This window comes from Loxodonta africana, chromosome 9 (assembly GCF_030014295.1).
Source record: "Loxodonta africana isolate mLoxAfr1 chromosome 9, mLoxAfr1.hap2, whole genome shotgun sequence".
Lineage (NCBI taxonomy): Eukaryota > Metazoa > Chordata > Mammalia > Proboscidea > Elephantidae > Loxodonta > Loxodonta africana.
The window spans coordinates 94706973-94724801 of record NC_087350.1 but is presented as its reverse complement, the minus strand read 5'-3'; the positions used below and the strand labels follow the sequence as shown (position 1 = coordinate 94724801).

The 17829-nt window shown below is 43.1% G+C and overlaps 1 protein-coding gene and 1 long non-coding RNA gene across 12 annotated transcripts in view; one reads left to right on the top strand and one right to left on the bottom strand.

Annotated features, from left to right (window-relative positions):
- Nucleotides 1–144: 144 nt before the first annotated feature.
- LOC104845646 (uncharacterized) overlaps nucleotides 145–17829 on the top strand; it is a 34130-nt gene continuing 16445 nt past the window's right edge. Inside the window, exons 1-3 of one of the 11 annotated variants that reach the window (XR_010322838.1) lie at nucleotides 149–633; nucleotides 1750–13442; nucleotides 16213–16375. This is a non-coding gene — a long non-coding RNA (uncharacterized LOC104845646). The other 10 variants (XR_010322839.1, XR_010322842.1, XR_010322846.1 and 7 more) reach the window with 10 other exon arrangements.
- Nucleotides 10472–16903, bottom strand: CDKN2B (cyclin dependent kinase inhibitor 2B). The gene is made up of 2 exons (XM_003407330.4): nucleotides 16380–16903; nucleotides 10472–13896 (listed from the first exon to the last, which is right to left on the bottom strand). Exons 1-2 carry the CDS (start codon nucleotides 16533–16535, stop codon nucleotides 13636–13638), a joined length of 417 nt encoding a protein of 138 aa, XP_003407378.1. The 5' UTR covers nucleotides 16536–16903; the 3' UTR covers nucleotides 10472–13635.

The window sequence follows — 17829 nt, the reverse complement described above, 5'->3', positions numbered from 1 at the left end:
CCCCCCCCTCCGCCCGCAGGTGCGCGCCCGCGCTCTCCGGACTCCCGAGACCTCAGAACCGCTCTGCGCCCGGAACGCGCGCGGAGAGGCGGCCCTGGCGCCGAGCGAGGGGCACGCGCGCGGCGGCTCGCACCCGGGGCTCCTCGCCCTCCCCCCGGCCGCTTTCCCGCCCTCTCCGCGGTCCTCCCCGCCTTTCGCATCTCAGCGCGGACGCCCCACGCGGTGACAGCCCCAGGCCTGACGCCCGAACGCATCTGCAGGCAGGCCCGCCCCTTGCAACATCCGTCCCTCGACACGCCCCTACCAGGAACCGCAGTGCTCCCCCGGCTCTGGTCCTGCCCGCGCCCCTCTCCCGCGCCTCCCTGCCTTGCTTCTTCGCGCCTGTCGCCGAGCGGCTTCCGTGTCTCCAAACCGGGAAATTTAAAAAGAGAAAAAGACAGAAAAGCCAGGTCACCTCATTGCGCTACCCGCCAATCAGGAGGCTGGATGTCAGTTTGGCAAGAAATGGCCGCTACGCCTCACTTCTAGATTCGGAATACGAGCGAAATTAAAGACAACCGCTGCACGCAGCCCACGCGACCTGTGGACACTGCGCGGCGCTGGCGCCACTGGAGCTCCAGCCGCGCGGACCAGGTAGGCGGGGCCGCGCCGGGTCCCCGGCTGCGTCGGGCGCCCCTTCCCCCCAGCTCCCGGCGTCGCCTAGATGGCCGGGCGGAGGTGAGAGCCGGGGCCGCTTCATCCAGGCACTTTTTATTTTCGGTTTTAACCTTAAAGACCCCGCGAAGCATCTGAGAGTTTCTTCCTCTTTCCTGCCCGCCGTGCTCCCCTCCCCCACGGCTCCGGTCGCCGGCGTTTGCCTGTCGCTCGGGTCGCCGGTCTCCTCCGAGCGGCCGCCGGCAGCCTCCGCCTCCTCCTCCGCCCGGCGCTTGGCCGCCCTGGGCTCTCGCTGCCTGTGTCCCCAGCATGGTCCCTCTCCGCTCTCCTCCCCGCTCTCCTCCCCCACATCACTGACCCTTTCGGTAGCCCCCCCGCCCCAGCAGTCCACTCGGAACAGGAAAGCGGGGGAAGAAAGGAAGCGGCAGCATAAAGGAGGGGTGAGTTGAGGACACGCAGGCGGCCTGAGGACACCGAGGAGCCGGGTTGCAGAGCGCAGCCTCTCCGGGCCCGGCCCTCGGAGCTGGAGCTCGGACGCGGGCCCGCGGCTCCCGGAAAAACGGGAAGTCGAGCCCAGGACGCCGTTTTCGGGCGGCGCTGGCCTGGTACACTAGCCCCGGGGCCTGCCGTAGGTCGGGCTCTGGCCGGAGCTAGGCCGGGCCTGGCGGGCTTGTGTCAGAAGATGCAGAGCTAGGCCCAGTCTGGGGAGTCTGGAAATGTGGCCGGCCTCGCAGCGGCTTCCCAGACATGCGCCCGGGCCTAGTGGCCTAGCCGCAGACGTGGGACTACAGCGTGAGAGCTGACCAGGCCTTGGAGGTGAGACGCCAAGTCCCTCACTTCATGGAGGAGGAAACTGAGGCCTGGATTGGTCAAGGCACCTGTCTAAGGCCGTGCGGTAACTCAGTCAGGGCCCGGTTGAGGGTCAGCCTTCTTCCTTTCCCCACCCCCACCCCGTCACGTGACATCGTCGCGGCCCTTGTCCAAACTCTACGACAGAAGAACCAGCTTAATTAGGGACTACGGTCGCTATGAGTCAGAATCGACTCGACGGCAACAGATTTTTTTTTTTTTTTTTTTTTTTGGTTTTCTTGTTAGTTTCCCTTAGGTACCTTCTGACTCATGGCAGTCCCATGTGTGCAGAGTAAAGCTGCGCCACGGCAATCTTTCAGAAGCAGATCGCCAGGCCTGTTTGCTCTGGCGTTTCTGGGTTATTTGAACCACCAACCTTTCTGCAAGTAGTTCAGGGCTTAACCGTTGGCGCCGTCCAGGGACTCGTAAGTATCTGCCTGAATGTTGGCAAATGAACTTCACCGATAGGATTGACTTGCTCAGAATTTACCGAGCACAGTACCCGTCACTGTTACTTGTCATCTCCTCTGCCTGGAAAGAATGGTTTTTCTCGCTCTTCACAAGGTTGGCTCCTTCTTTCTTAAGAATCCCCGTTCAGAGAAACTTCCCCTCTCTGGCTCCATATCACCGTGTTTATTTTCTCTGTAGTATTTTTAGCAGTTCAGAAATTACAACACTTAGCAGTACAGAAATTATTTTGCTTTTGTATTTGTTTATGTGTTGCCTGATTGTCCTTCACGGTAGGGTGTAAGCTCCATGGGAGCAGGATTCTGCTCTGGCTTACTCTGCACCCATGACGCCTTCCCCGACCTCATAGGACGGATGGTCCGGTAAAAACACACAATTATAATTAGGACATTTGGCTTTATGGATCACAGAGGAAGGACACTTTGGGGAAGTGGGCAGTCCAGAGAAAGCATGCTAGAGGGCAAATGCTGCTTGATGCCAGGATAATATCATTTAAGGAAGAGTGACGATTTGCCTGGACCCAGGCAAGGTGATTATCTGTGACCAGAAACCATGGTGTGTGTGAGAGGGGGAGGCCTCTATTACAGTCTCTTGAAATTGTCTCATCATGCCTGCGGGGTCTGCTGACCCTCAGTTTCCCAGCCAAGTTTAAATTCAGGGATCTTTGTATATTGATTAAACCTGTATAGTTTAACCTATAACCATTTCATTTCTACGCAAACTTGGGAGTAGGAAGACTTTACACTTCAGAGGAATGCCATTTGAATGACAGCATGCATATACAGCAAGCTTTCTGTTTTTTGGATGTAAATTTTAAAATTTAAACCTTTAAATTCCATCTTGGTTTTCCCCTGCTGCCCAACACCTGTTCTCTGTCAGCTGTGGTATGCAGGGGAATTCTATCTAATTTTAATATTAGCGGAAGCAAAATACAATTAGGAAGATGAATCTCTAGCAAAAAACTAGTATGTGCTGTTCCAAAGAAAAAGATGTTTGGCTGTATGTTCTTCAAAAAATTTGTGATCAAAAATTGAGTGGAACTATGTGTACACGCTTTCACTTGTATTACTTATTGTATCCTCACAGTGGCCCTTTAAATTTGAGATTCTTACCCCTATTTTACAGGTAAGAAAATTGAGGCCCATCACCACCAGCTGCCATCAGTTCTGACTCACAGCGACCCCATGTGTGTCAGAGTAGAACTGTGCTCCACAGAGTTTTTGATGGCTGATATTTTGGAATTAAGTTGCCAGACCTTTCTTCTGAGGAGTCTTGGGTAGACTTGAACTTCCAACATTTTGGTTATCAGCTGAGCTTATTAACAGTTTAAACCACAGAGAAACTCTAGATGAGGCCTAAACCAAAACCTGTTGCCATTGAGTTGATCCTGACTCATAGCGACCCTATAGGACAGAGTAGAACTGCCCCATAGAGTTTCCAGGGAGTGGCTGGTGGATTTGAACTGCCAGCCTTTTGGTTAGCAGCTGAACACTTAATCAATGTGCCACCAGGGCTCCAGTTGAGGCCTACAGGGCTCCAAATTTTGATTACTTCATGGCAGCAAGTGCCAGGGCTGGAATCATCAAGAAGGTCTTTGGACTATAAGTCCTGTGCTCTTTCTGTTGTATCCCAAAGGGCAGAGTCAATAGGGAGTGTGCTAGCTGCGGTCACTTGTGCATCGACATGATCACCAAATGCTGGAGCTTCTCTTTGCCCTCTTCCATTGGCCTAAATAACTGACAGTTAATTCTCTGAGTTTTTGAATGGAGGAAAATTATTTTCTGATTTGGATTAGCAAATTCATCCTCCAGGACGAGATAGAACATCTTACTGAATAGCTTTCATCTTGTGCTTCCCTCCCTAACCACCACCACATGGTGACCCAGGACACTAGCTTTATCCCTCAGATAACTCTTGATTATCAAAATTCCATCAGAAGCTTTCCTAACATTGCATATGTCACACTCAAAACCCCAAAGGCATAAAACAAGAGCCACCATAAACAAGATTAAAACCAAAATAATTATTCATACATATATGACAATATATTAATTTCTAAAATATGTAAGTAACCAGGTAACTCAATAAAAAGATAGAGAATGTAAAGAATGTAACAGGCAGTTTATAGTGGAGAGTATACAAATGAACAGATTGTCAAAACTTACATGAAAAGCACAATCTCACTGCTTAGTGAAGAGACATAAACAGGAACAATGGCATATACCTATAAGTGTTGCAAAAATAAAAAGAAGTGATAATAGTGGCAGAGTTGTCAGGAAACACCCTTATACACTATACACTATTGTACTTGGTGCAGTTGTTTGGGAAGACAGCTTTACAGTATCTATCAAAACTATATGTGATATATGTACCCTTTGACACAGCAATTCCACTGTTTTAACTCATGTAAGTATGTAAAGATATACACACAAATATATGAATATATGTATGGAAATACATATACTATAGATTTCTTTCCATAAATACAGTATACATATGTTTGGAAAGAAATATATATGTATGGAAAGATAGAGATATAAACATATAGATACATATAGACTTGACAGCACCTAACAGCAACAACAACCCTTTGACTCAGTAATTCCACTCTTGTAACTCACATAAGTTTGGGAAGTATATATAAGTATATACACGCAAACACATTAGTATTGAAAGATATATACACATACACATAAGTGTGGAAAGATCATATATATACACACACACACAGAGAAGATAGAAATGTACTCTGGCTCAGCAACTCCTTCTATAAATTGCTACAGATGACTCATTGAAGTATGCAAAAAAGATTCTTTATAGCATTGTGACTAGTGACAAAAAAAAAGCACACAAAGAAAGGAAACAATTTACTTGTTTGTCAATAGGATACTGATTTAAAAACTTAGGGTCCATCCATAAAGTACAAAGCTGTGCAGCCATAAAACAATGAAGTCCATAAAACAATGAAGTGCACCTATATGCACTGATAAAGGAAATTGTCAAGGATCTATTACTAATTGAAGAAAGCAAGTTGCAAGATAGTATGATACCATTTGTGCTTTTCAAATGTATGTGTTGGGGAGGGTTGTTTACAATTATTTGTACCTATATATTTCTGGAAGGATAATTTAAAACATTTTAATAGTTTTTCCCCCTGGGTAGTGAGAATGGGGGAATGGGGAGATTTTGGGAAGCTTTTACTTAGTACTTTTTGCCTTCTGTATTGCCTGAAAGTTTACTCTGAGCAAAAATTATTAAAGTAACAATCATAGAAATTCAGAACCCCAAATCTAGAGATTCTAATTCTGTAGATCTGGAGTTAGTCAGTAAATCTGAATTTTAAAACATCTCCTTGGGTAATTCTGATACGGAGCCGAGGTTGGCAACCAGTCCCTGTATGTTAGCCTCAAGTGACTGCCGAGGCCAACACCATCGTTTGGATACAACAATTACTTGGGGGCAAATGTAAAATGAAATGTCATTTAATTTTTACTTAAAAAGAGGATGACATTAAACTCTTCTGTTTATGATGGGATTTATGACAGCACTGTGACATCCTGGAGTAGGCCCATTTGTGATAACTCTTAAGTATCAAAGGCAACCCAGAGATTAGAGAGTAGTAGAGGATGAAAAACTATTTCAGGCAAGATATTTTATCTTTCTAGGTAGCATGTTAGCTAGGGACACAGGGGATGGAGACAGGCACTGCTGTGTCCTAGGAAAAGTGGTAGAGCATAGGGACTCACAGGTGGAGGGAGGAGCTATTCAGCACACATCTTTCCAACACTCACCCTTCAGAAGAAAACTGCATGTGTTGATAATAATCTGCTGACTTGTCTGATTAAGTAAATGGAATAAATTGTTTACTGTTTTATTTCATACCATATAATATACCATATCATATAATAAGCATATTATTATATGGTATTATACCATATAAAAAAATTTTTTTTATACCATACCATATAATAAACGTGTTATAAAATATGTAACAACATAGTGAAAAAATTTTTCGACAGATCCAGGATTTATTTTTTATAATTTATTTCTTGTTGAGAATATACACAGCAAAACATACACCAATTCAACAGTTTCTACATGTACAATTCGGTGACACTGATTACATTCTTTAAGTTGTGCAACTATTTTCACCCTCCTTTTCTGAGTTGTTCCTTCCCCATTAACATAAACTCACTGCTCCCTAAAGTTCCTACCTAATCTTTCAAGTTGCTTTTGTCAGTGTGATTCCCTCTAGATAGATCTTAAAAGAGCATAATGCTCAAGACAGATATTCTTTACTAGTTAAGCTAAACTATTATTTGGTTTTAAGAAGACTTCAGGGAATATTTTTGGTTTAAGGTTTAAAGATTATCTCAGGGCAGTAGTTTCAGGGGTTTATTCAGCCACCATGGCTCCAGAAAAATCTGGATTCCATGAGAATTTGAAATTCTTTCCTGTATTTTCTCCCTATAGACAGGATTATTCTATAGAATCTTTGATCAAAATGTTCAGTAGTGGTAGCCGGGCACCATCCAGTTCTGGTCTCATGGCAGAGGAGGCAGTTGTTATTGGAGGCAGTTAGCCACACATCCATTTCCTGCTCTTATTCCTGACTCTCCTTCTTCCTCTGTTACTCCAGGCATTACTGTATTTTGGATGGCTGCTTACAAGCAGGTGGAACAGAAGCACTAGGCCAATTAACTGCAAACCAAGGAACCAAATCACATAAGGTGTTTGGTTGTACATGAGCAGCCTTAGCTGCTACTCTTTTTTTTTTTGTTGTTGTTATTGTAAATATATCTGTCTTAGTTATCTAGCGCTGCTATAACAGAGATACCACAAATGGATGACTTTAACAAAGAAACTTATTCTCTCACAGTCTAGGAAGCTAGAAGTCTGAATTCAGGGTGCCAGCTCCAGGGGAAGGCTTTCTCTCTCTGTTGGCTCTGGAGGAAGGTCCTTGTCATCAATCTTCCCCTGCTCTAGGAGCTTCTCAGCACAGGGACCCGGAGTTCAAAGGCACCCTCTCCTGGCTCTACCTTCTCAGTGGTATGAGGTCTCCATGTCTCTCTGCTCACTTCTCTCTTTTATATCTCAAAAGAGATTGACTTAAGACACATCCCAATCTTACAGATTGAGTCCTGTCTCATTAACAGAGCTATCTCTAATCCTGCTTTATTAGCATCATAGAGGTAGGATTTATAACACATAGGAAAATCACAACAAATGACAAAATGGTGGACAATCACACAATACTAGAAATCATGATCTAGGCAAGTTGACACACATATTTTGGGGACACAATTCAATCCATAACAATATCTACCATACAACTTTTGCCAGTTCAACTTTTTATAGGTGTACAACTTACTGACAGCAATTACATAGTAATAGGTTGTGCAATCCAACCCTTAATGTGATTTTTCCATCACCATAAATGAAACAGAGTACTCCACATAATGAAATTATTTACAGCTTAATCTGATAAATAAAACAAAATGTGAGTATATGAATTACTTATGCTAAGATAGAAACCAGAAAAATATCATTACATATTGATACTCTACCCATAATCTTACATATTTGGTTTGGAACTACATTGAAAACTATCTGAACACCAGACGCTGGTTCCTGGGCCCGACTCCTCCTCTGTTATTCACTGCTCAGTACCTAGCTTCTGGTGCACAGAAAGTGGAGTTCTCAGAGAGACCCAGTTTTCAGATAAGGCAAGGGAATAGATTTGTGAAGGACTGGAAGGTAGAGGAGAATTTGTTTAAAATGGAATGGAAACAAGGTTTCAAAGGAAGTAGTTCCAACCACATCATAATAGGGAGTATTTGAATTTGAGGATACATGAATAGAAGATTCTGCATTTTGGAAGGGGGCCAGATATGAAAGGGAAATGAGGCACGGTTTAATACTGTAATTGGTCTTAAAGTGTAAAATATTTTCTCTGCCAGCATTGACTTTATATATCTAGGGGAGGTCTAATGGCAGGGGCTTCTGAATGGCAAGGGGATTATTAGGTGTTTGGAGTTCCTTTATAAATTTCTGGCATCATGACCACCTGTGAGGTAGTCAGCATGTCATTTAATACAGTCTCATAGCTCTTTTGTCAGCCAAGTCTTAGCTTTATACTTATTTCAAACTTCAAATTAGTAATTCAATGTTGGCTGCTAATTTTTGACACACAAGTTGATTTATATTACTGTGCTTAATATATAACCCATGCCAGTCAAGTATTATTTCATTAGCAGCATTTGTTTCAAAGGAAATTTTCCTTTATTGTGTAATTAGTAGGGACAGTATGGAAAAGTTACTGAATTTTTGTAAAATGAAGTATTTTTTCCTTATGCACAGTAATATTAAAATCTTCTGAGTAGGAGATTCAAGAGGCAAGAAAGCAGTGATCCCATTGTGATAACTGAACTTGATAAACATATCAAGATAGTAGAAAATGAACACATTCCCAAGATATTAGGCCTGGAAGTATTTCACAAATCCCACCAGCATGTAGATCAGATATAATTTATGTTGGTTTGATTTGATTCTGTTGAACTATTGACCTGTCTCCCACAGAACACCACCACGCTGCTCCTCCTTCCTTTGTTGCTTTCTTTTCATCTCATTCTCTGTCCTCGTGAAATGGCTGACAAGCACATATTTAGATGATACAGACCTCTCGCCTAACTAACTGGTTACTACAACTTCCCAGGCAAGATTTAAGGACCTAAAGTTACAAGGAATCTAATGGAAACCAACTAGAAAGTACAAGATCCTACAGAAAAAAAATTTTTTTTTCATATTAAATCTGTTCACAGAGAATTATTCAGTTTGTAATGACTTCTGCAGACTTCAGCGTATCTTGCCTTTGTACTTTCTATTCCTTCTGACGTCCCCAACTTTCTCTCTTGGTTTTAACTCCTGCATGAGCTCTGACAGTTAGGTCAGAAAATCTTGTTACATGCTCACTTAATAACCAGTCTTTTTTTTTTCTTTCTTTCAGAGCACTTATATTAGTTTTAAAATACCTACTTTAGCAGTATTTTCTAAATTTACTGAACTTACTTGCTTAGCTCACTTAAAATTATTCTAGTGGTTCCTGAGTGACATGAGAAAAATGCATAAAAGTCAGAAAAAATCAAAGGTAAGATAAAATGAGAAAGACCTTAAAAATTAAATTGTTTCTTTGACACAGGCAAATTTTCTGCCCTAATTTTTAATTCCCTCAAATTTGTCTCTGAGTCTTCACTTAACTGGTGGAGGTGGTGCTTATAAAGATTTTTTCCCTCTAGGGCTTCAGATTTCTAAAATACATTTCTTCTCTCCTCTCCATTTCTTTATGTAGCATTCCTTGACTCATACCACGGGCAAAATTATTACCAATAAAAATATAAGACCCCTCGCAGATGCGTATGGAACAAAATCATAAAGGTATATATAATACTTTGGCGATGGAAGGGAATTTGGAAATAATCTAGTTCAACCCCCATCTTTGAGGAAAATTGAGGCTAATTGAAGTAGGTGGTCATATATTGAATTAGCAGAAGAATGAATATGGGAACCCAGATCTTCTATCTTCCAGTCAGGTTCTACTGTCTCTTTGCTCCATTTTGTCTTTCTTCCCTAGGATTATAAACAGAGCAGGAGACTGTATTGAAAATACTGAGATTCAATGGTTGTTCCTTCAAGTATTTAAATTTTTTCTAATTTTCTCATATATGTGAGAAACATATTTATATTTGTAACTTAGAAATTGGACACTGTGAAATACACCAACCTAAGAATTATTCTTTAAGTTTTCACCAAATAAGTTGTTAGTTTCTTCAATAATGAAAACCTAGTAAGCATTTCAGAATTTGGTTATGATTAGCTGCTGACATAAACATGAAAGTCAACCTCACTGTATTTTAGACAGCCTTGGTTTTTGCATTTGTCTCAGAGGGCAGCCCACAAGAGTACTTCCTAGATGATTTCTGTTATTTTTGAAGTTCACTAATTCTACTTGCTTTTCTTTTGGTTGAGTGGCAATGTCTTAAATACTGTAAAAATTATATTTTATCATAAAAATAATCAGTGTCTGTAAACCATAAAAGGAAAATGAGTGTAGCTTTTTAAAAAAATAATTGAGGGGCAGCTAGAAAGCGGGTGGTGGTGAAAAAATCTCTGTTGAATATTACATATTAACTTACATTGTTTTCTGGTATTTTGCCACAAAGGAAAGGCAGTATAGAATCTCAACGTAAGTACAAGTGAAATTAGTTGTATTTGTTTGCTGAAAGTTAGTTACCTAGCTTCATAAGATGAATTATTTGTTTCTGGACACCATAGGACAGCATGTTGTGTTTGCTTTAGTATGCAAATAAATCATTTCTATGTACACACTTTCCCAAAGCTGTTTGGAGTTTTGTAAATCTTGAGTTTTCCTTTTGAATGTTTTATTCCTTATTATTATTATTATTTTTGAAACTGCTAATTTTAGCCATTACAGCACAGGACATTTTAAATGGATTTTGCTTTTAAAGTAAATCATAGTTTTTTTTTTTTTTAATCTGTCCAGTCAGCTGAAAAAAGGAAAGGTAAAAATGAGGCCGAGTGAACAGAATATTGAATTCCTGAATTTACTTTCAGATCTTGGAATGAAGGTCAGGTGGTAGAATTTTTACAAACCTTGGTAATGTTTCAAACTTAGGTATAAAAATTAACATGCATATTCAATTTTCTGCAATTTCACAATGGAACCAAAAGCAGGGCTCATGTATATAGTAGGCATATATATTTTGCATGTGTCCTTTAAAATGAAATCCTTAAATTTACACCTCTTTGTGCTGTTGATAAAACATACCAGCCAAACCTATCTTCCAGGTGGCTTTGAAAACTGTATTAACTTTTACATGGCATTAATAAATCACTGTTTCAGGACCACCAGGTGGTAACTGATTTCCAATAATGTTTTGGTTTTGCTTTATTAAAAAAATCATAAAAATTATAATATGGTACTTTGGGATCCACAACCATACCTTATTCCCCTTAATTCCCTGTTGTCATTAGGAAAGATACCACAATTTCTTTAAATTAGGAATGAAATCACATGTTTCATATGTCTCAAGTGATTATCATTCTTCATTACCCAGTCTCACGCACATAGCATAATTGAACAACTGGAACTAAAGAAGTAGAGCACAAAATCATCAGGGATTTTATAAATTAAATGGACTTGAAATCGTCAGCTGACTAATTTTATGCAGAATGTTTCTTAGTAATTGTAAAACAATATAAACCTAAAAATTGCTGTTCTTGTAGCCGATAATTCAATGCTTAAGTGGTAACAGAAATTGTATTTTCTGCCCTTGTGTCTTAATTTAGAAATGGGGGTTTCATTATCTTTGTTCCAAATGCATTTTTTTTAGGTGTTTCTTTTGGGGGCTGTTTTTCATATTGTTGACAGTTTAAAATAAATTTGAAACAATACGCTTATATTTATGATACTGTACTAGATGTTATAGAAAGAAAAGAAAACCCTCAGGAATTTATAAGGGAGAACCATTTTTGTTTCTGCTCTTTAAAAATAAATTAGTTGAAAAAAAATTTTTTTTCAACTTCATATATATCATTAATAATTTTGGACAACAGGTTAATGCTGGCGGGGGGAGGGGGATAACATATCTCTGGAGCCAGACACACTGACTTTGTGCAACCGTGGACTCTTGTGACTTCTTGGCCTCATTATCCTCATCTGGGAAACAATACCTATCTCTCACATTTGTTTTAAGTGTTAAGTAAACACATATAAAGTATCCGTGGCACAAGTTGTTTGTCAATGTTTATTTGTTTTCCCAATTAGATATGCTCAGATTCCTAACTAAGCTTCCCCAGTAATATATTACTTTTGGGGATAAAGAATTGATGGAGAAGTAAAGATGTGTATATTTAGCTCAGATACACAAATAAGTCTTATAAGTCTCTACTCTAAAATAATTTCTTTGGTCTGTTTCCTCTCTTTCCAATTTATATATGGTAAACTGGATACTTAAAAAAGCACAATGTATGTACCTATCTCATAATATATAATAACTCTCTATGGCTTATAGAAGCAGTTCTTATAAACTGTTGTTGGCATCACTTAACAATTATTACAGAGAATGAGAGAAGTGAACCCCTTTGAGTCTTCAACATTTCTCAGTAGTGGTAAATCCATGAACATTTTAAACCAAAATTTGAATCTGCATCTTGGAGTTCAATTTCTGTTGTTTAGTCTTCATTAAAGCCGTGAAATCTCTGTTGTTCCAATACATAATGAGTCCAACAATACAGGATATTAAACCTCAAAGCAGTGCACCTTTAGTTGTTCAGCAGATATAAAGAAAAAATTCCAGAAGCCATCACGATATATTTCAGCGGTTTTATACTCAATTTCTTTCAGCAACCCTTTGGGAAATATCTCCAGATATTTTACTGGATAAGTGCGCTGATTTTCTGAAAGACATTTGGAATATTTAATAGTTTGGCCCTTGAGACACCTGGGTAGAGGAAACGGTCAGAGAATTTAACAGAAGAAATAGGTTAAAAGTGAAAGTAATGGAGGCGTTCGACCCTAAGTTTGCCACTGTGCCTTGCCTTTGCTTCTTTTAAGAGCTGTAGTTCTTTTTCACCGCGTTACTAAGGGCTACTTTGTTATTTCAGGTCTCCCCATTAAATAAAACTGTCACTGAAGAAAAACTCAGAAGTACAAAATATTAGGAAATCTTTCCAAGCGGCAATTTACAGGGGGATTTCCGTATGTAGATGAAGCAAACCGCTACAGTTACTCTCCTTAGCACCTCCCACTTGGTTCTGCGCACTGTGACTCCGGCGCCTCTGGAATGCCCTGGGAAGCGCTCCAGGACGGAATACGAGCAAGAGCCAGCACCTTTTGGAGCGTGGCTCTGCATCAAGGTGACCCAGGGATTTTAGAGTTTGCCGGCAAATCCGCCATCGCTTCCACGTCTTCTATTTCCCCTCCACTATTTCGTGGGGCTGGGTGCCAGTTTCCCGAGCTTCCAGAAGGCATCAAGCTTCCAGAAGGCATCGTTTCACCCTTGACTTACCGCACACCGCACAGCGAGTAAAGGGTTGGTTGCTCACTGCTGCCCACACGACTCTCATAGTTGTCTGGGCCTCAGTCTTCAGATTTTCCTTCATAGCCCCAGGGCCTTTGGCGCGCAGCGGGGTTCAGACTGCGGTTCTTCGCTGTCTGTGGGACAAAACACCGACCACCCCACACCCAAAAGCCAGTCATCCGCCTCCCACTCCTCCCCAGCGTCATCTGTGTGCAGGTTCGCAGGCGCCAGGATGGTTTGCAGACTTCTTCGCACGCCACTTTCCGCCAGGCAACTCCAAAAAGTGAACGACACCGGCGCACTCCACATCCCACCCCTAAATCTCTCTGGAAATCAACCCATGGGCCCCACCTTCCTGCATGTGGCTTCACGGTGAGAGCCTAAGGCCGGATCCAGCAAAAAGCACAAATGAATTTTATTCCGGGCTTGCTCCTCCTTCCTCAGCGGAGTCGGCGGCTCAGGAAGGCGTGCAGGATCTCCGCCGCTCCACGTTTGCAATGGTCATTGAACTAGGTGGGGTGGGAAACGGGGGAGAAAAGTCGTGGGCGGCTGGATGCGCCCGCCATCAGTCCCCCGCGGCCGCACGCAGGTACAGGGCGACGTCGCGGTGACCCCGCTCCTCAGCCAGGTCCACGGGCAGGCGGCCCCAGGCGTCGCGCACGTCCAGCCGCGCCCCGGCGCGTTGCAGCACCATCAGCGTGTCCAGGAAGCCCTCCCGCGCGGCGTCGTGCACCGGTCGGGTGAGGGTGGCGGGGTCTGCGCAGTTGGGCTCAGCGCCGTGGAGCAGCAGCAGCTCCGCCACACGGGCGCTGCCCATCATCATGACCTGCGGGGAGAGCAGAGCGGTCAGGGCGACAGGAGGGTCACCGATTTGCAGGCTTGGGAGCGAGATCCCCGGCGGCGTGGATGAGGCTAGTTTAAAGAAATACATATTTATGAAGTAGTCACCCAATATAGAGGAGGTTTTTTTTTTTTTTTACGAGCTTCAGGTGTCTGGATACTCTTAAATTGCAATTACCCCCTCTCCCGCCAGTCATACTCATTTCTTCGCTCAAATTGAATTCCGTGTTATCCAACCGTGCGGAGACAAGAGCGAGCTGATGACAAAGTGTTTATCGTTGTTGTGTGTGTGTGTGTGTGGGGGGGGAAACAACTTGATTTCCACTGGAACAAGGAAATCTATTTTGTTATACAATTTAGGGATGGAGTTGTTTAACTGGCTTTTAAAGTCTAGTTATTTCCCTTGCTCTCCTCCTTTCCCATAATGCAGGGCTAAAAATATTTGTTAGGCAGTCAACTGATATTTTTCAGAAGCTGGGGTAATACTAGAAGTAAACTAAGTTTACAGAGGTTTACATTGTTTGGTTCTTGTTGCAAATCTGTGGAAGGCTTCTGCCTTATTTCATGTATGTCTGTGCTCATAAACGGATTATATAGTCCCATAATTGGGGCCAAAGCTGGAGTTCGAGAGGAAACACTAAGTCATTTATAGTTTTACAAGACCATGAAAATAAATGATTTTTAATAGAGTTCAACATTTTTAATATTTAGTGTGTACCATATTTAATATAATATGTAAAGCAAACACTATACTGTACAATTTGGCTAGGATTTTATAATGTTAAATAGTAAATATTTTCTTGTATAAAAAGCTTGAATATTAGCAGTCAAATCAGAACAAAGCGTAACTTAGAAAAAATGCTTGGAGGAGTAATTCTGTAGCATCCATTTGTTCACACACATTCAAGAACTTTTAAGTGAACTATAAAAATGATTTTTGATAAACGTCCAAAATGAAGTTTTCTTTTTCCTTGTGGGTTTATAGGCTTTAAAATGTACCATGTGATTGAAAGACCAAACCAAGGTTTCCAAGGAGAGCCTGGCGAATTCAAACTACCAACCTTCTGGTTAGCAGCGGTAGCTCTTAACCGCTACCCGCCAGGGTTTCTGAGTGAAAGGCAGTATACCTCTAATTTTGTGTTTTATGAATATCAGGTGATGTAAAGGGGGTTTTTATATATAAAGAGGAAAAATGATTTTTAATCTCAGAAGATGGTGAATTAAAACTAGAGAAAAACAAAACATGAAGTCTTTAAAGAGCACTTTGCAATATTTTTGTTCCCTGTATCCCTCACTTGTTATACCAATTTTCTAAGAATTGCTATGTATGCAAAAGGAATGAACACCTGTTTTCTTAAATGTGTACATTATTGACCAGGTTTCTTAATAGCTTGTTCTGGAAGGTAATGGTGAGGTGAGTACTGAATATTGAGCCACAGCAGTCAACAGTAAAGCGCAAAGGGATTAATTTAGATTTTAATGGAATTTAAAATAATTAAAGCTAAAAGAGCCCTGACCGCGCAGTCATTAAGCGCTCCGTGGCTACCTGAAAGAGCAGTTCGAACACACAGCCGCTCCTCTGGACGAAGATGCGGCAGCCTGCTCCAGTAAAGATCACGGCCTTGGAACCCCTATGGGGCAATTCTCCTGCGTCCCATAGGGTCGCTATGAGTCAGAACCGACTCCACGGCAATGGATGGGCTAATTAAAGCGAAATTAATGGTTTAACGTATTGAATAAATGTATTTTAATAATTAAGAGGCTAATTATTTATGAAGACCCTTTGCCATTGAAAAAGGACCCAACAGTTGCTGCAGAAATGCTTTTATAATCCAAGAATTCTGTATGATAACAAAAAATCTATGGGAACATTTTTTTCCCCTCTTATGTGACACTCAAAAGACGTTGCTAACATAAGAAATTAAATACTGTGGTTGAGGAATCTTATCTCATTCCTTTGCGTTCAACTTGCCTCTATGAGGAAAGAGAAAAATGAAAGATTTCATATAGAGGCTTAAAAATTTACAGTGCATTTTCCCCCCCAGTGCTATCACTTTGGAGAAGAATTCCTTAAATCCAACCCAGATTGTGGAATTTGTAATTTATTTATCTTTATCGTTGAGAGTAGACAACAGATAAAACAGTCCTCCTCCCCAAATATCCCACTTCTCCCCCTCTCCTTCCCAGTTGAATGTATTCCATCTCTGATCACGAGAGGGCTCAGGAAATATTGTGGATGTTTTTTCCATCATTGAAAAGAAAACCAAACTGAAGCACTAAGTTTTTCAATTTCTTTCTTTAGGATTTTTGCTGTGTAAAAACCTGCTTTCCGGCGGGGCCCCACACCTCCAGGAAAAGGCTCCTGCACACGTCTACGTCGGTTACGGTCTCGGTCTCGGTCTCAGCCCCCGACCCACGGAGGCCGCGCTCGCGCGCCCCCTGCCGGCCAGGACCCGGGGCCCCAGGTACCTGGATCGGGCGCCTCCCGAAGCGATTGACTCGGTTGGGATCCGCGCCGGCTTCCAGGAGCTGCCGCACCGTCTCCACTTGCCCCCGCGCCGCGGCGCTGGCCAGGCCCCCATCGCCACTGCCACTGCCGAGCATGCCCTTGTCCTCCTCGCGCATTCCGACACCCCCAGACGCGCGAGGCCGGGGTAGTCCACCGCTGGCCGTGAACTTCGCGATCCTCCTTCCTACCTCCCTCCTCACCCCGCCCGGCGCCCTTTCCCTTCCCTGGGAGAGCTCAGTTAGCGTCCGTCCCCTCCCGCTGTCCTCGTGCGGCTTGGGGGCGCGTATAATGGCCGAACGGCTGGGGGCTAGCTTTTGGCTTTTCCAAGCGCTCGAGAGGCAGCGAACACGCCCAGCCCGCTGCCGGGAAAAGGCGCCTTGAGTGGCCGCCGCTGGACGCAAAGCGGCTCCGGCCGCAGTGCGTGCGTGCCGCAGCCTCCGCACCGCCGGGCCTCGCTCTCCGGAGTGGGAAGCCGCCCTGGAGTCAATTCAGTTCCCAGCTGGGCCGCGGGCCGGGCTCGCCCCACCCCCTTAGGCCCCGCCCCCTGTCGGGCTGGCCAGCAGGACCCGTCCCTCGGTGGACGCCCGGAGGCCAGCCTAACGTCACAGCCCACGGGATGGGAGTGGGGGTGGGGGTGGGGTGGGGGTGGGCGGCCCGCCCCAGTCGGCGTTGAGGCGCATGCGCAGAGGCTGGCGGGGCAAGCAGCCCGGGAACGCCGGAAGCGCTGCTGGCTGAGTGTCCAGCAGATCCGGGACGCTAAGTTTCTGGAAATGCTGACCCACTGCATTTAGCTCCAAATCCCCAGCAGGCGGAGCAGAGGACTTCTATTCCTCTCAGCCCCGGACCAGCTGGTTTCACTGTGGAGACATTTCCTGATTAGATTTATGTTATCGGGCGGCAGAGAGAAATGCCTTTAAAATAACTCCGTCTCTTTTAAGATGTGTGAAAGTGACAGCTCTGCACCTGTCATGCAGGTTAAATTCATCCCCGGGCGGTACTTGACTTCACAATTTTCACATCTTGCATCTTAGCAGTTTTCTTTTGGGTGTGCCGTCCTGTTAGAATCAGTCAACCAGAAATACTGAAAAATCTCGAGAATCTTGTTTTGCTGTGCTTTTCTCTTTTGTTTTAATCATGGATTTAAAACAAAACAAAACAAAAACCCAAACCCGTTACTGTGGAGTCGTTTCAGGCTCATGGCTACCTCATGTATTAGGGAGTGAAATTGCTCTATGGTTTACAAGAAGCAGATCGCCAGGCCTTCCTCCACCACCCCCAAACAAAACAACAACAAATAGACTGAGGGTAGCAACCTGGCACATGAAAGATATATGAAAAATGTTAAAAATAAGGAATCAGAGATCATATTTTCATTATATTTGTAAAGTACACCCTTGTTTGCACTCTTAC

What these genes read in the sequence shown, in the direction of transcription:
- CDKN2B (XM_003407330.4), bottom strand. Translation starts at nt 16,535, where the DNA reads ATGCGCGAGGAGGACAAGGGCATGCTCGGCAGTGGCAGTGGCGATGGG. An exon ending in TCGGGAGGCGCCCGATCCAG is followed by an intron (nt 13,897 to 16,379) that starts GTACCTGGGGCC and finishes CTCTCCCCGCAG; the next exon opens with GTCATGATGATGGGCAGCGC.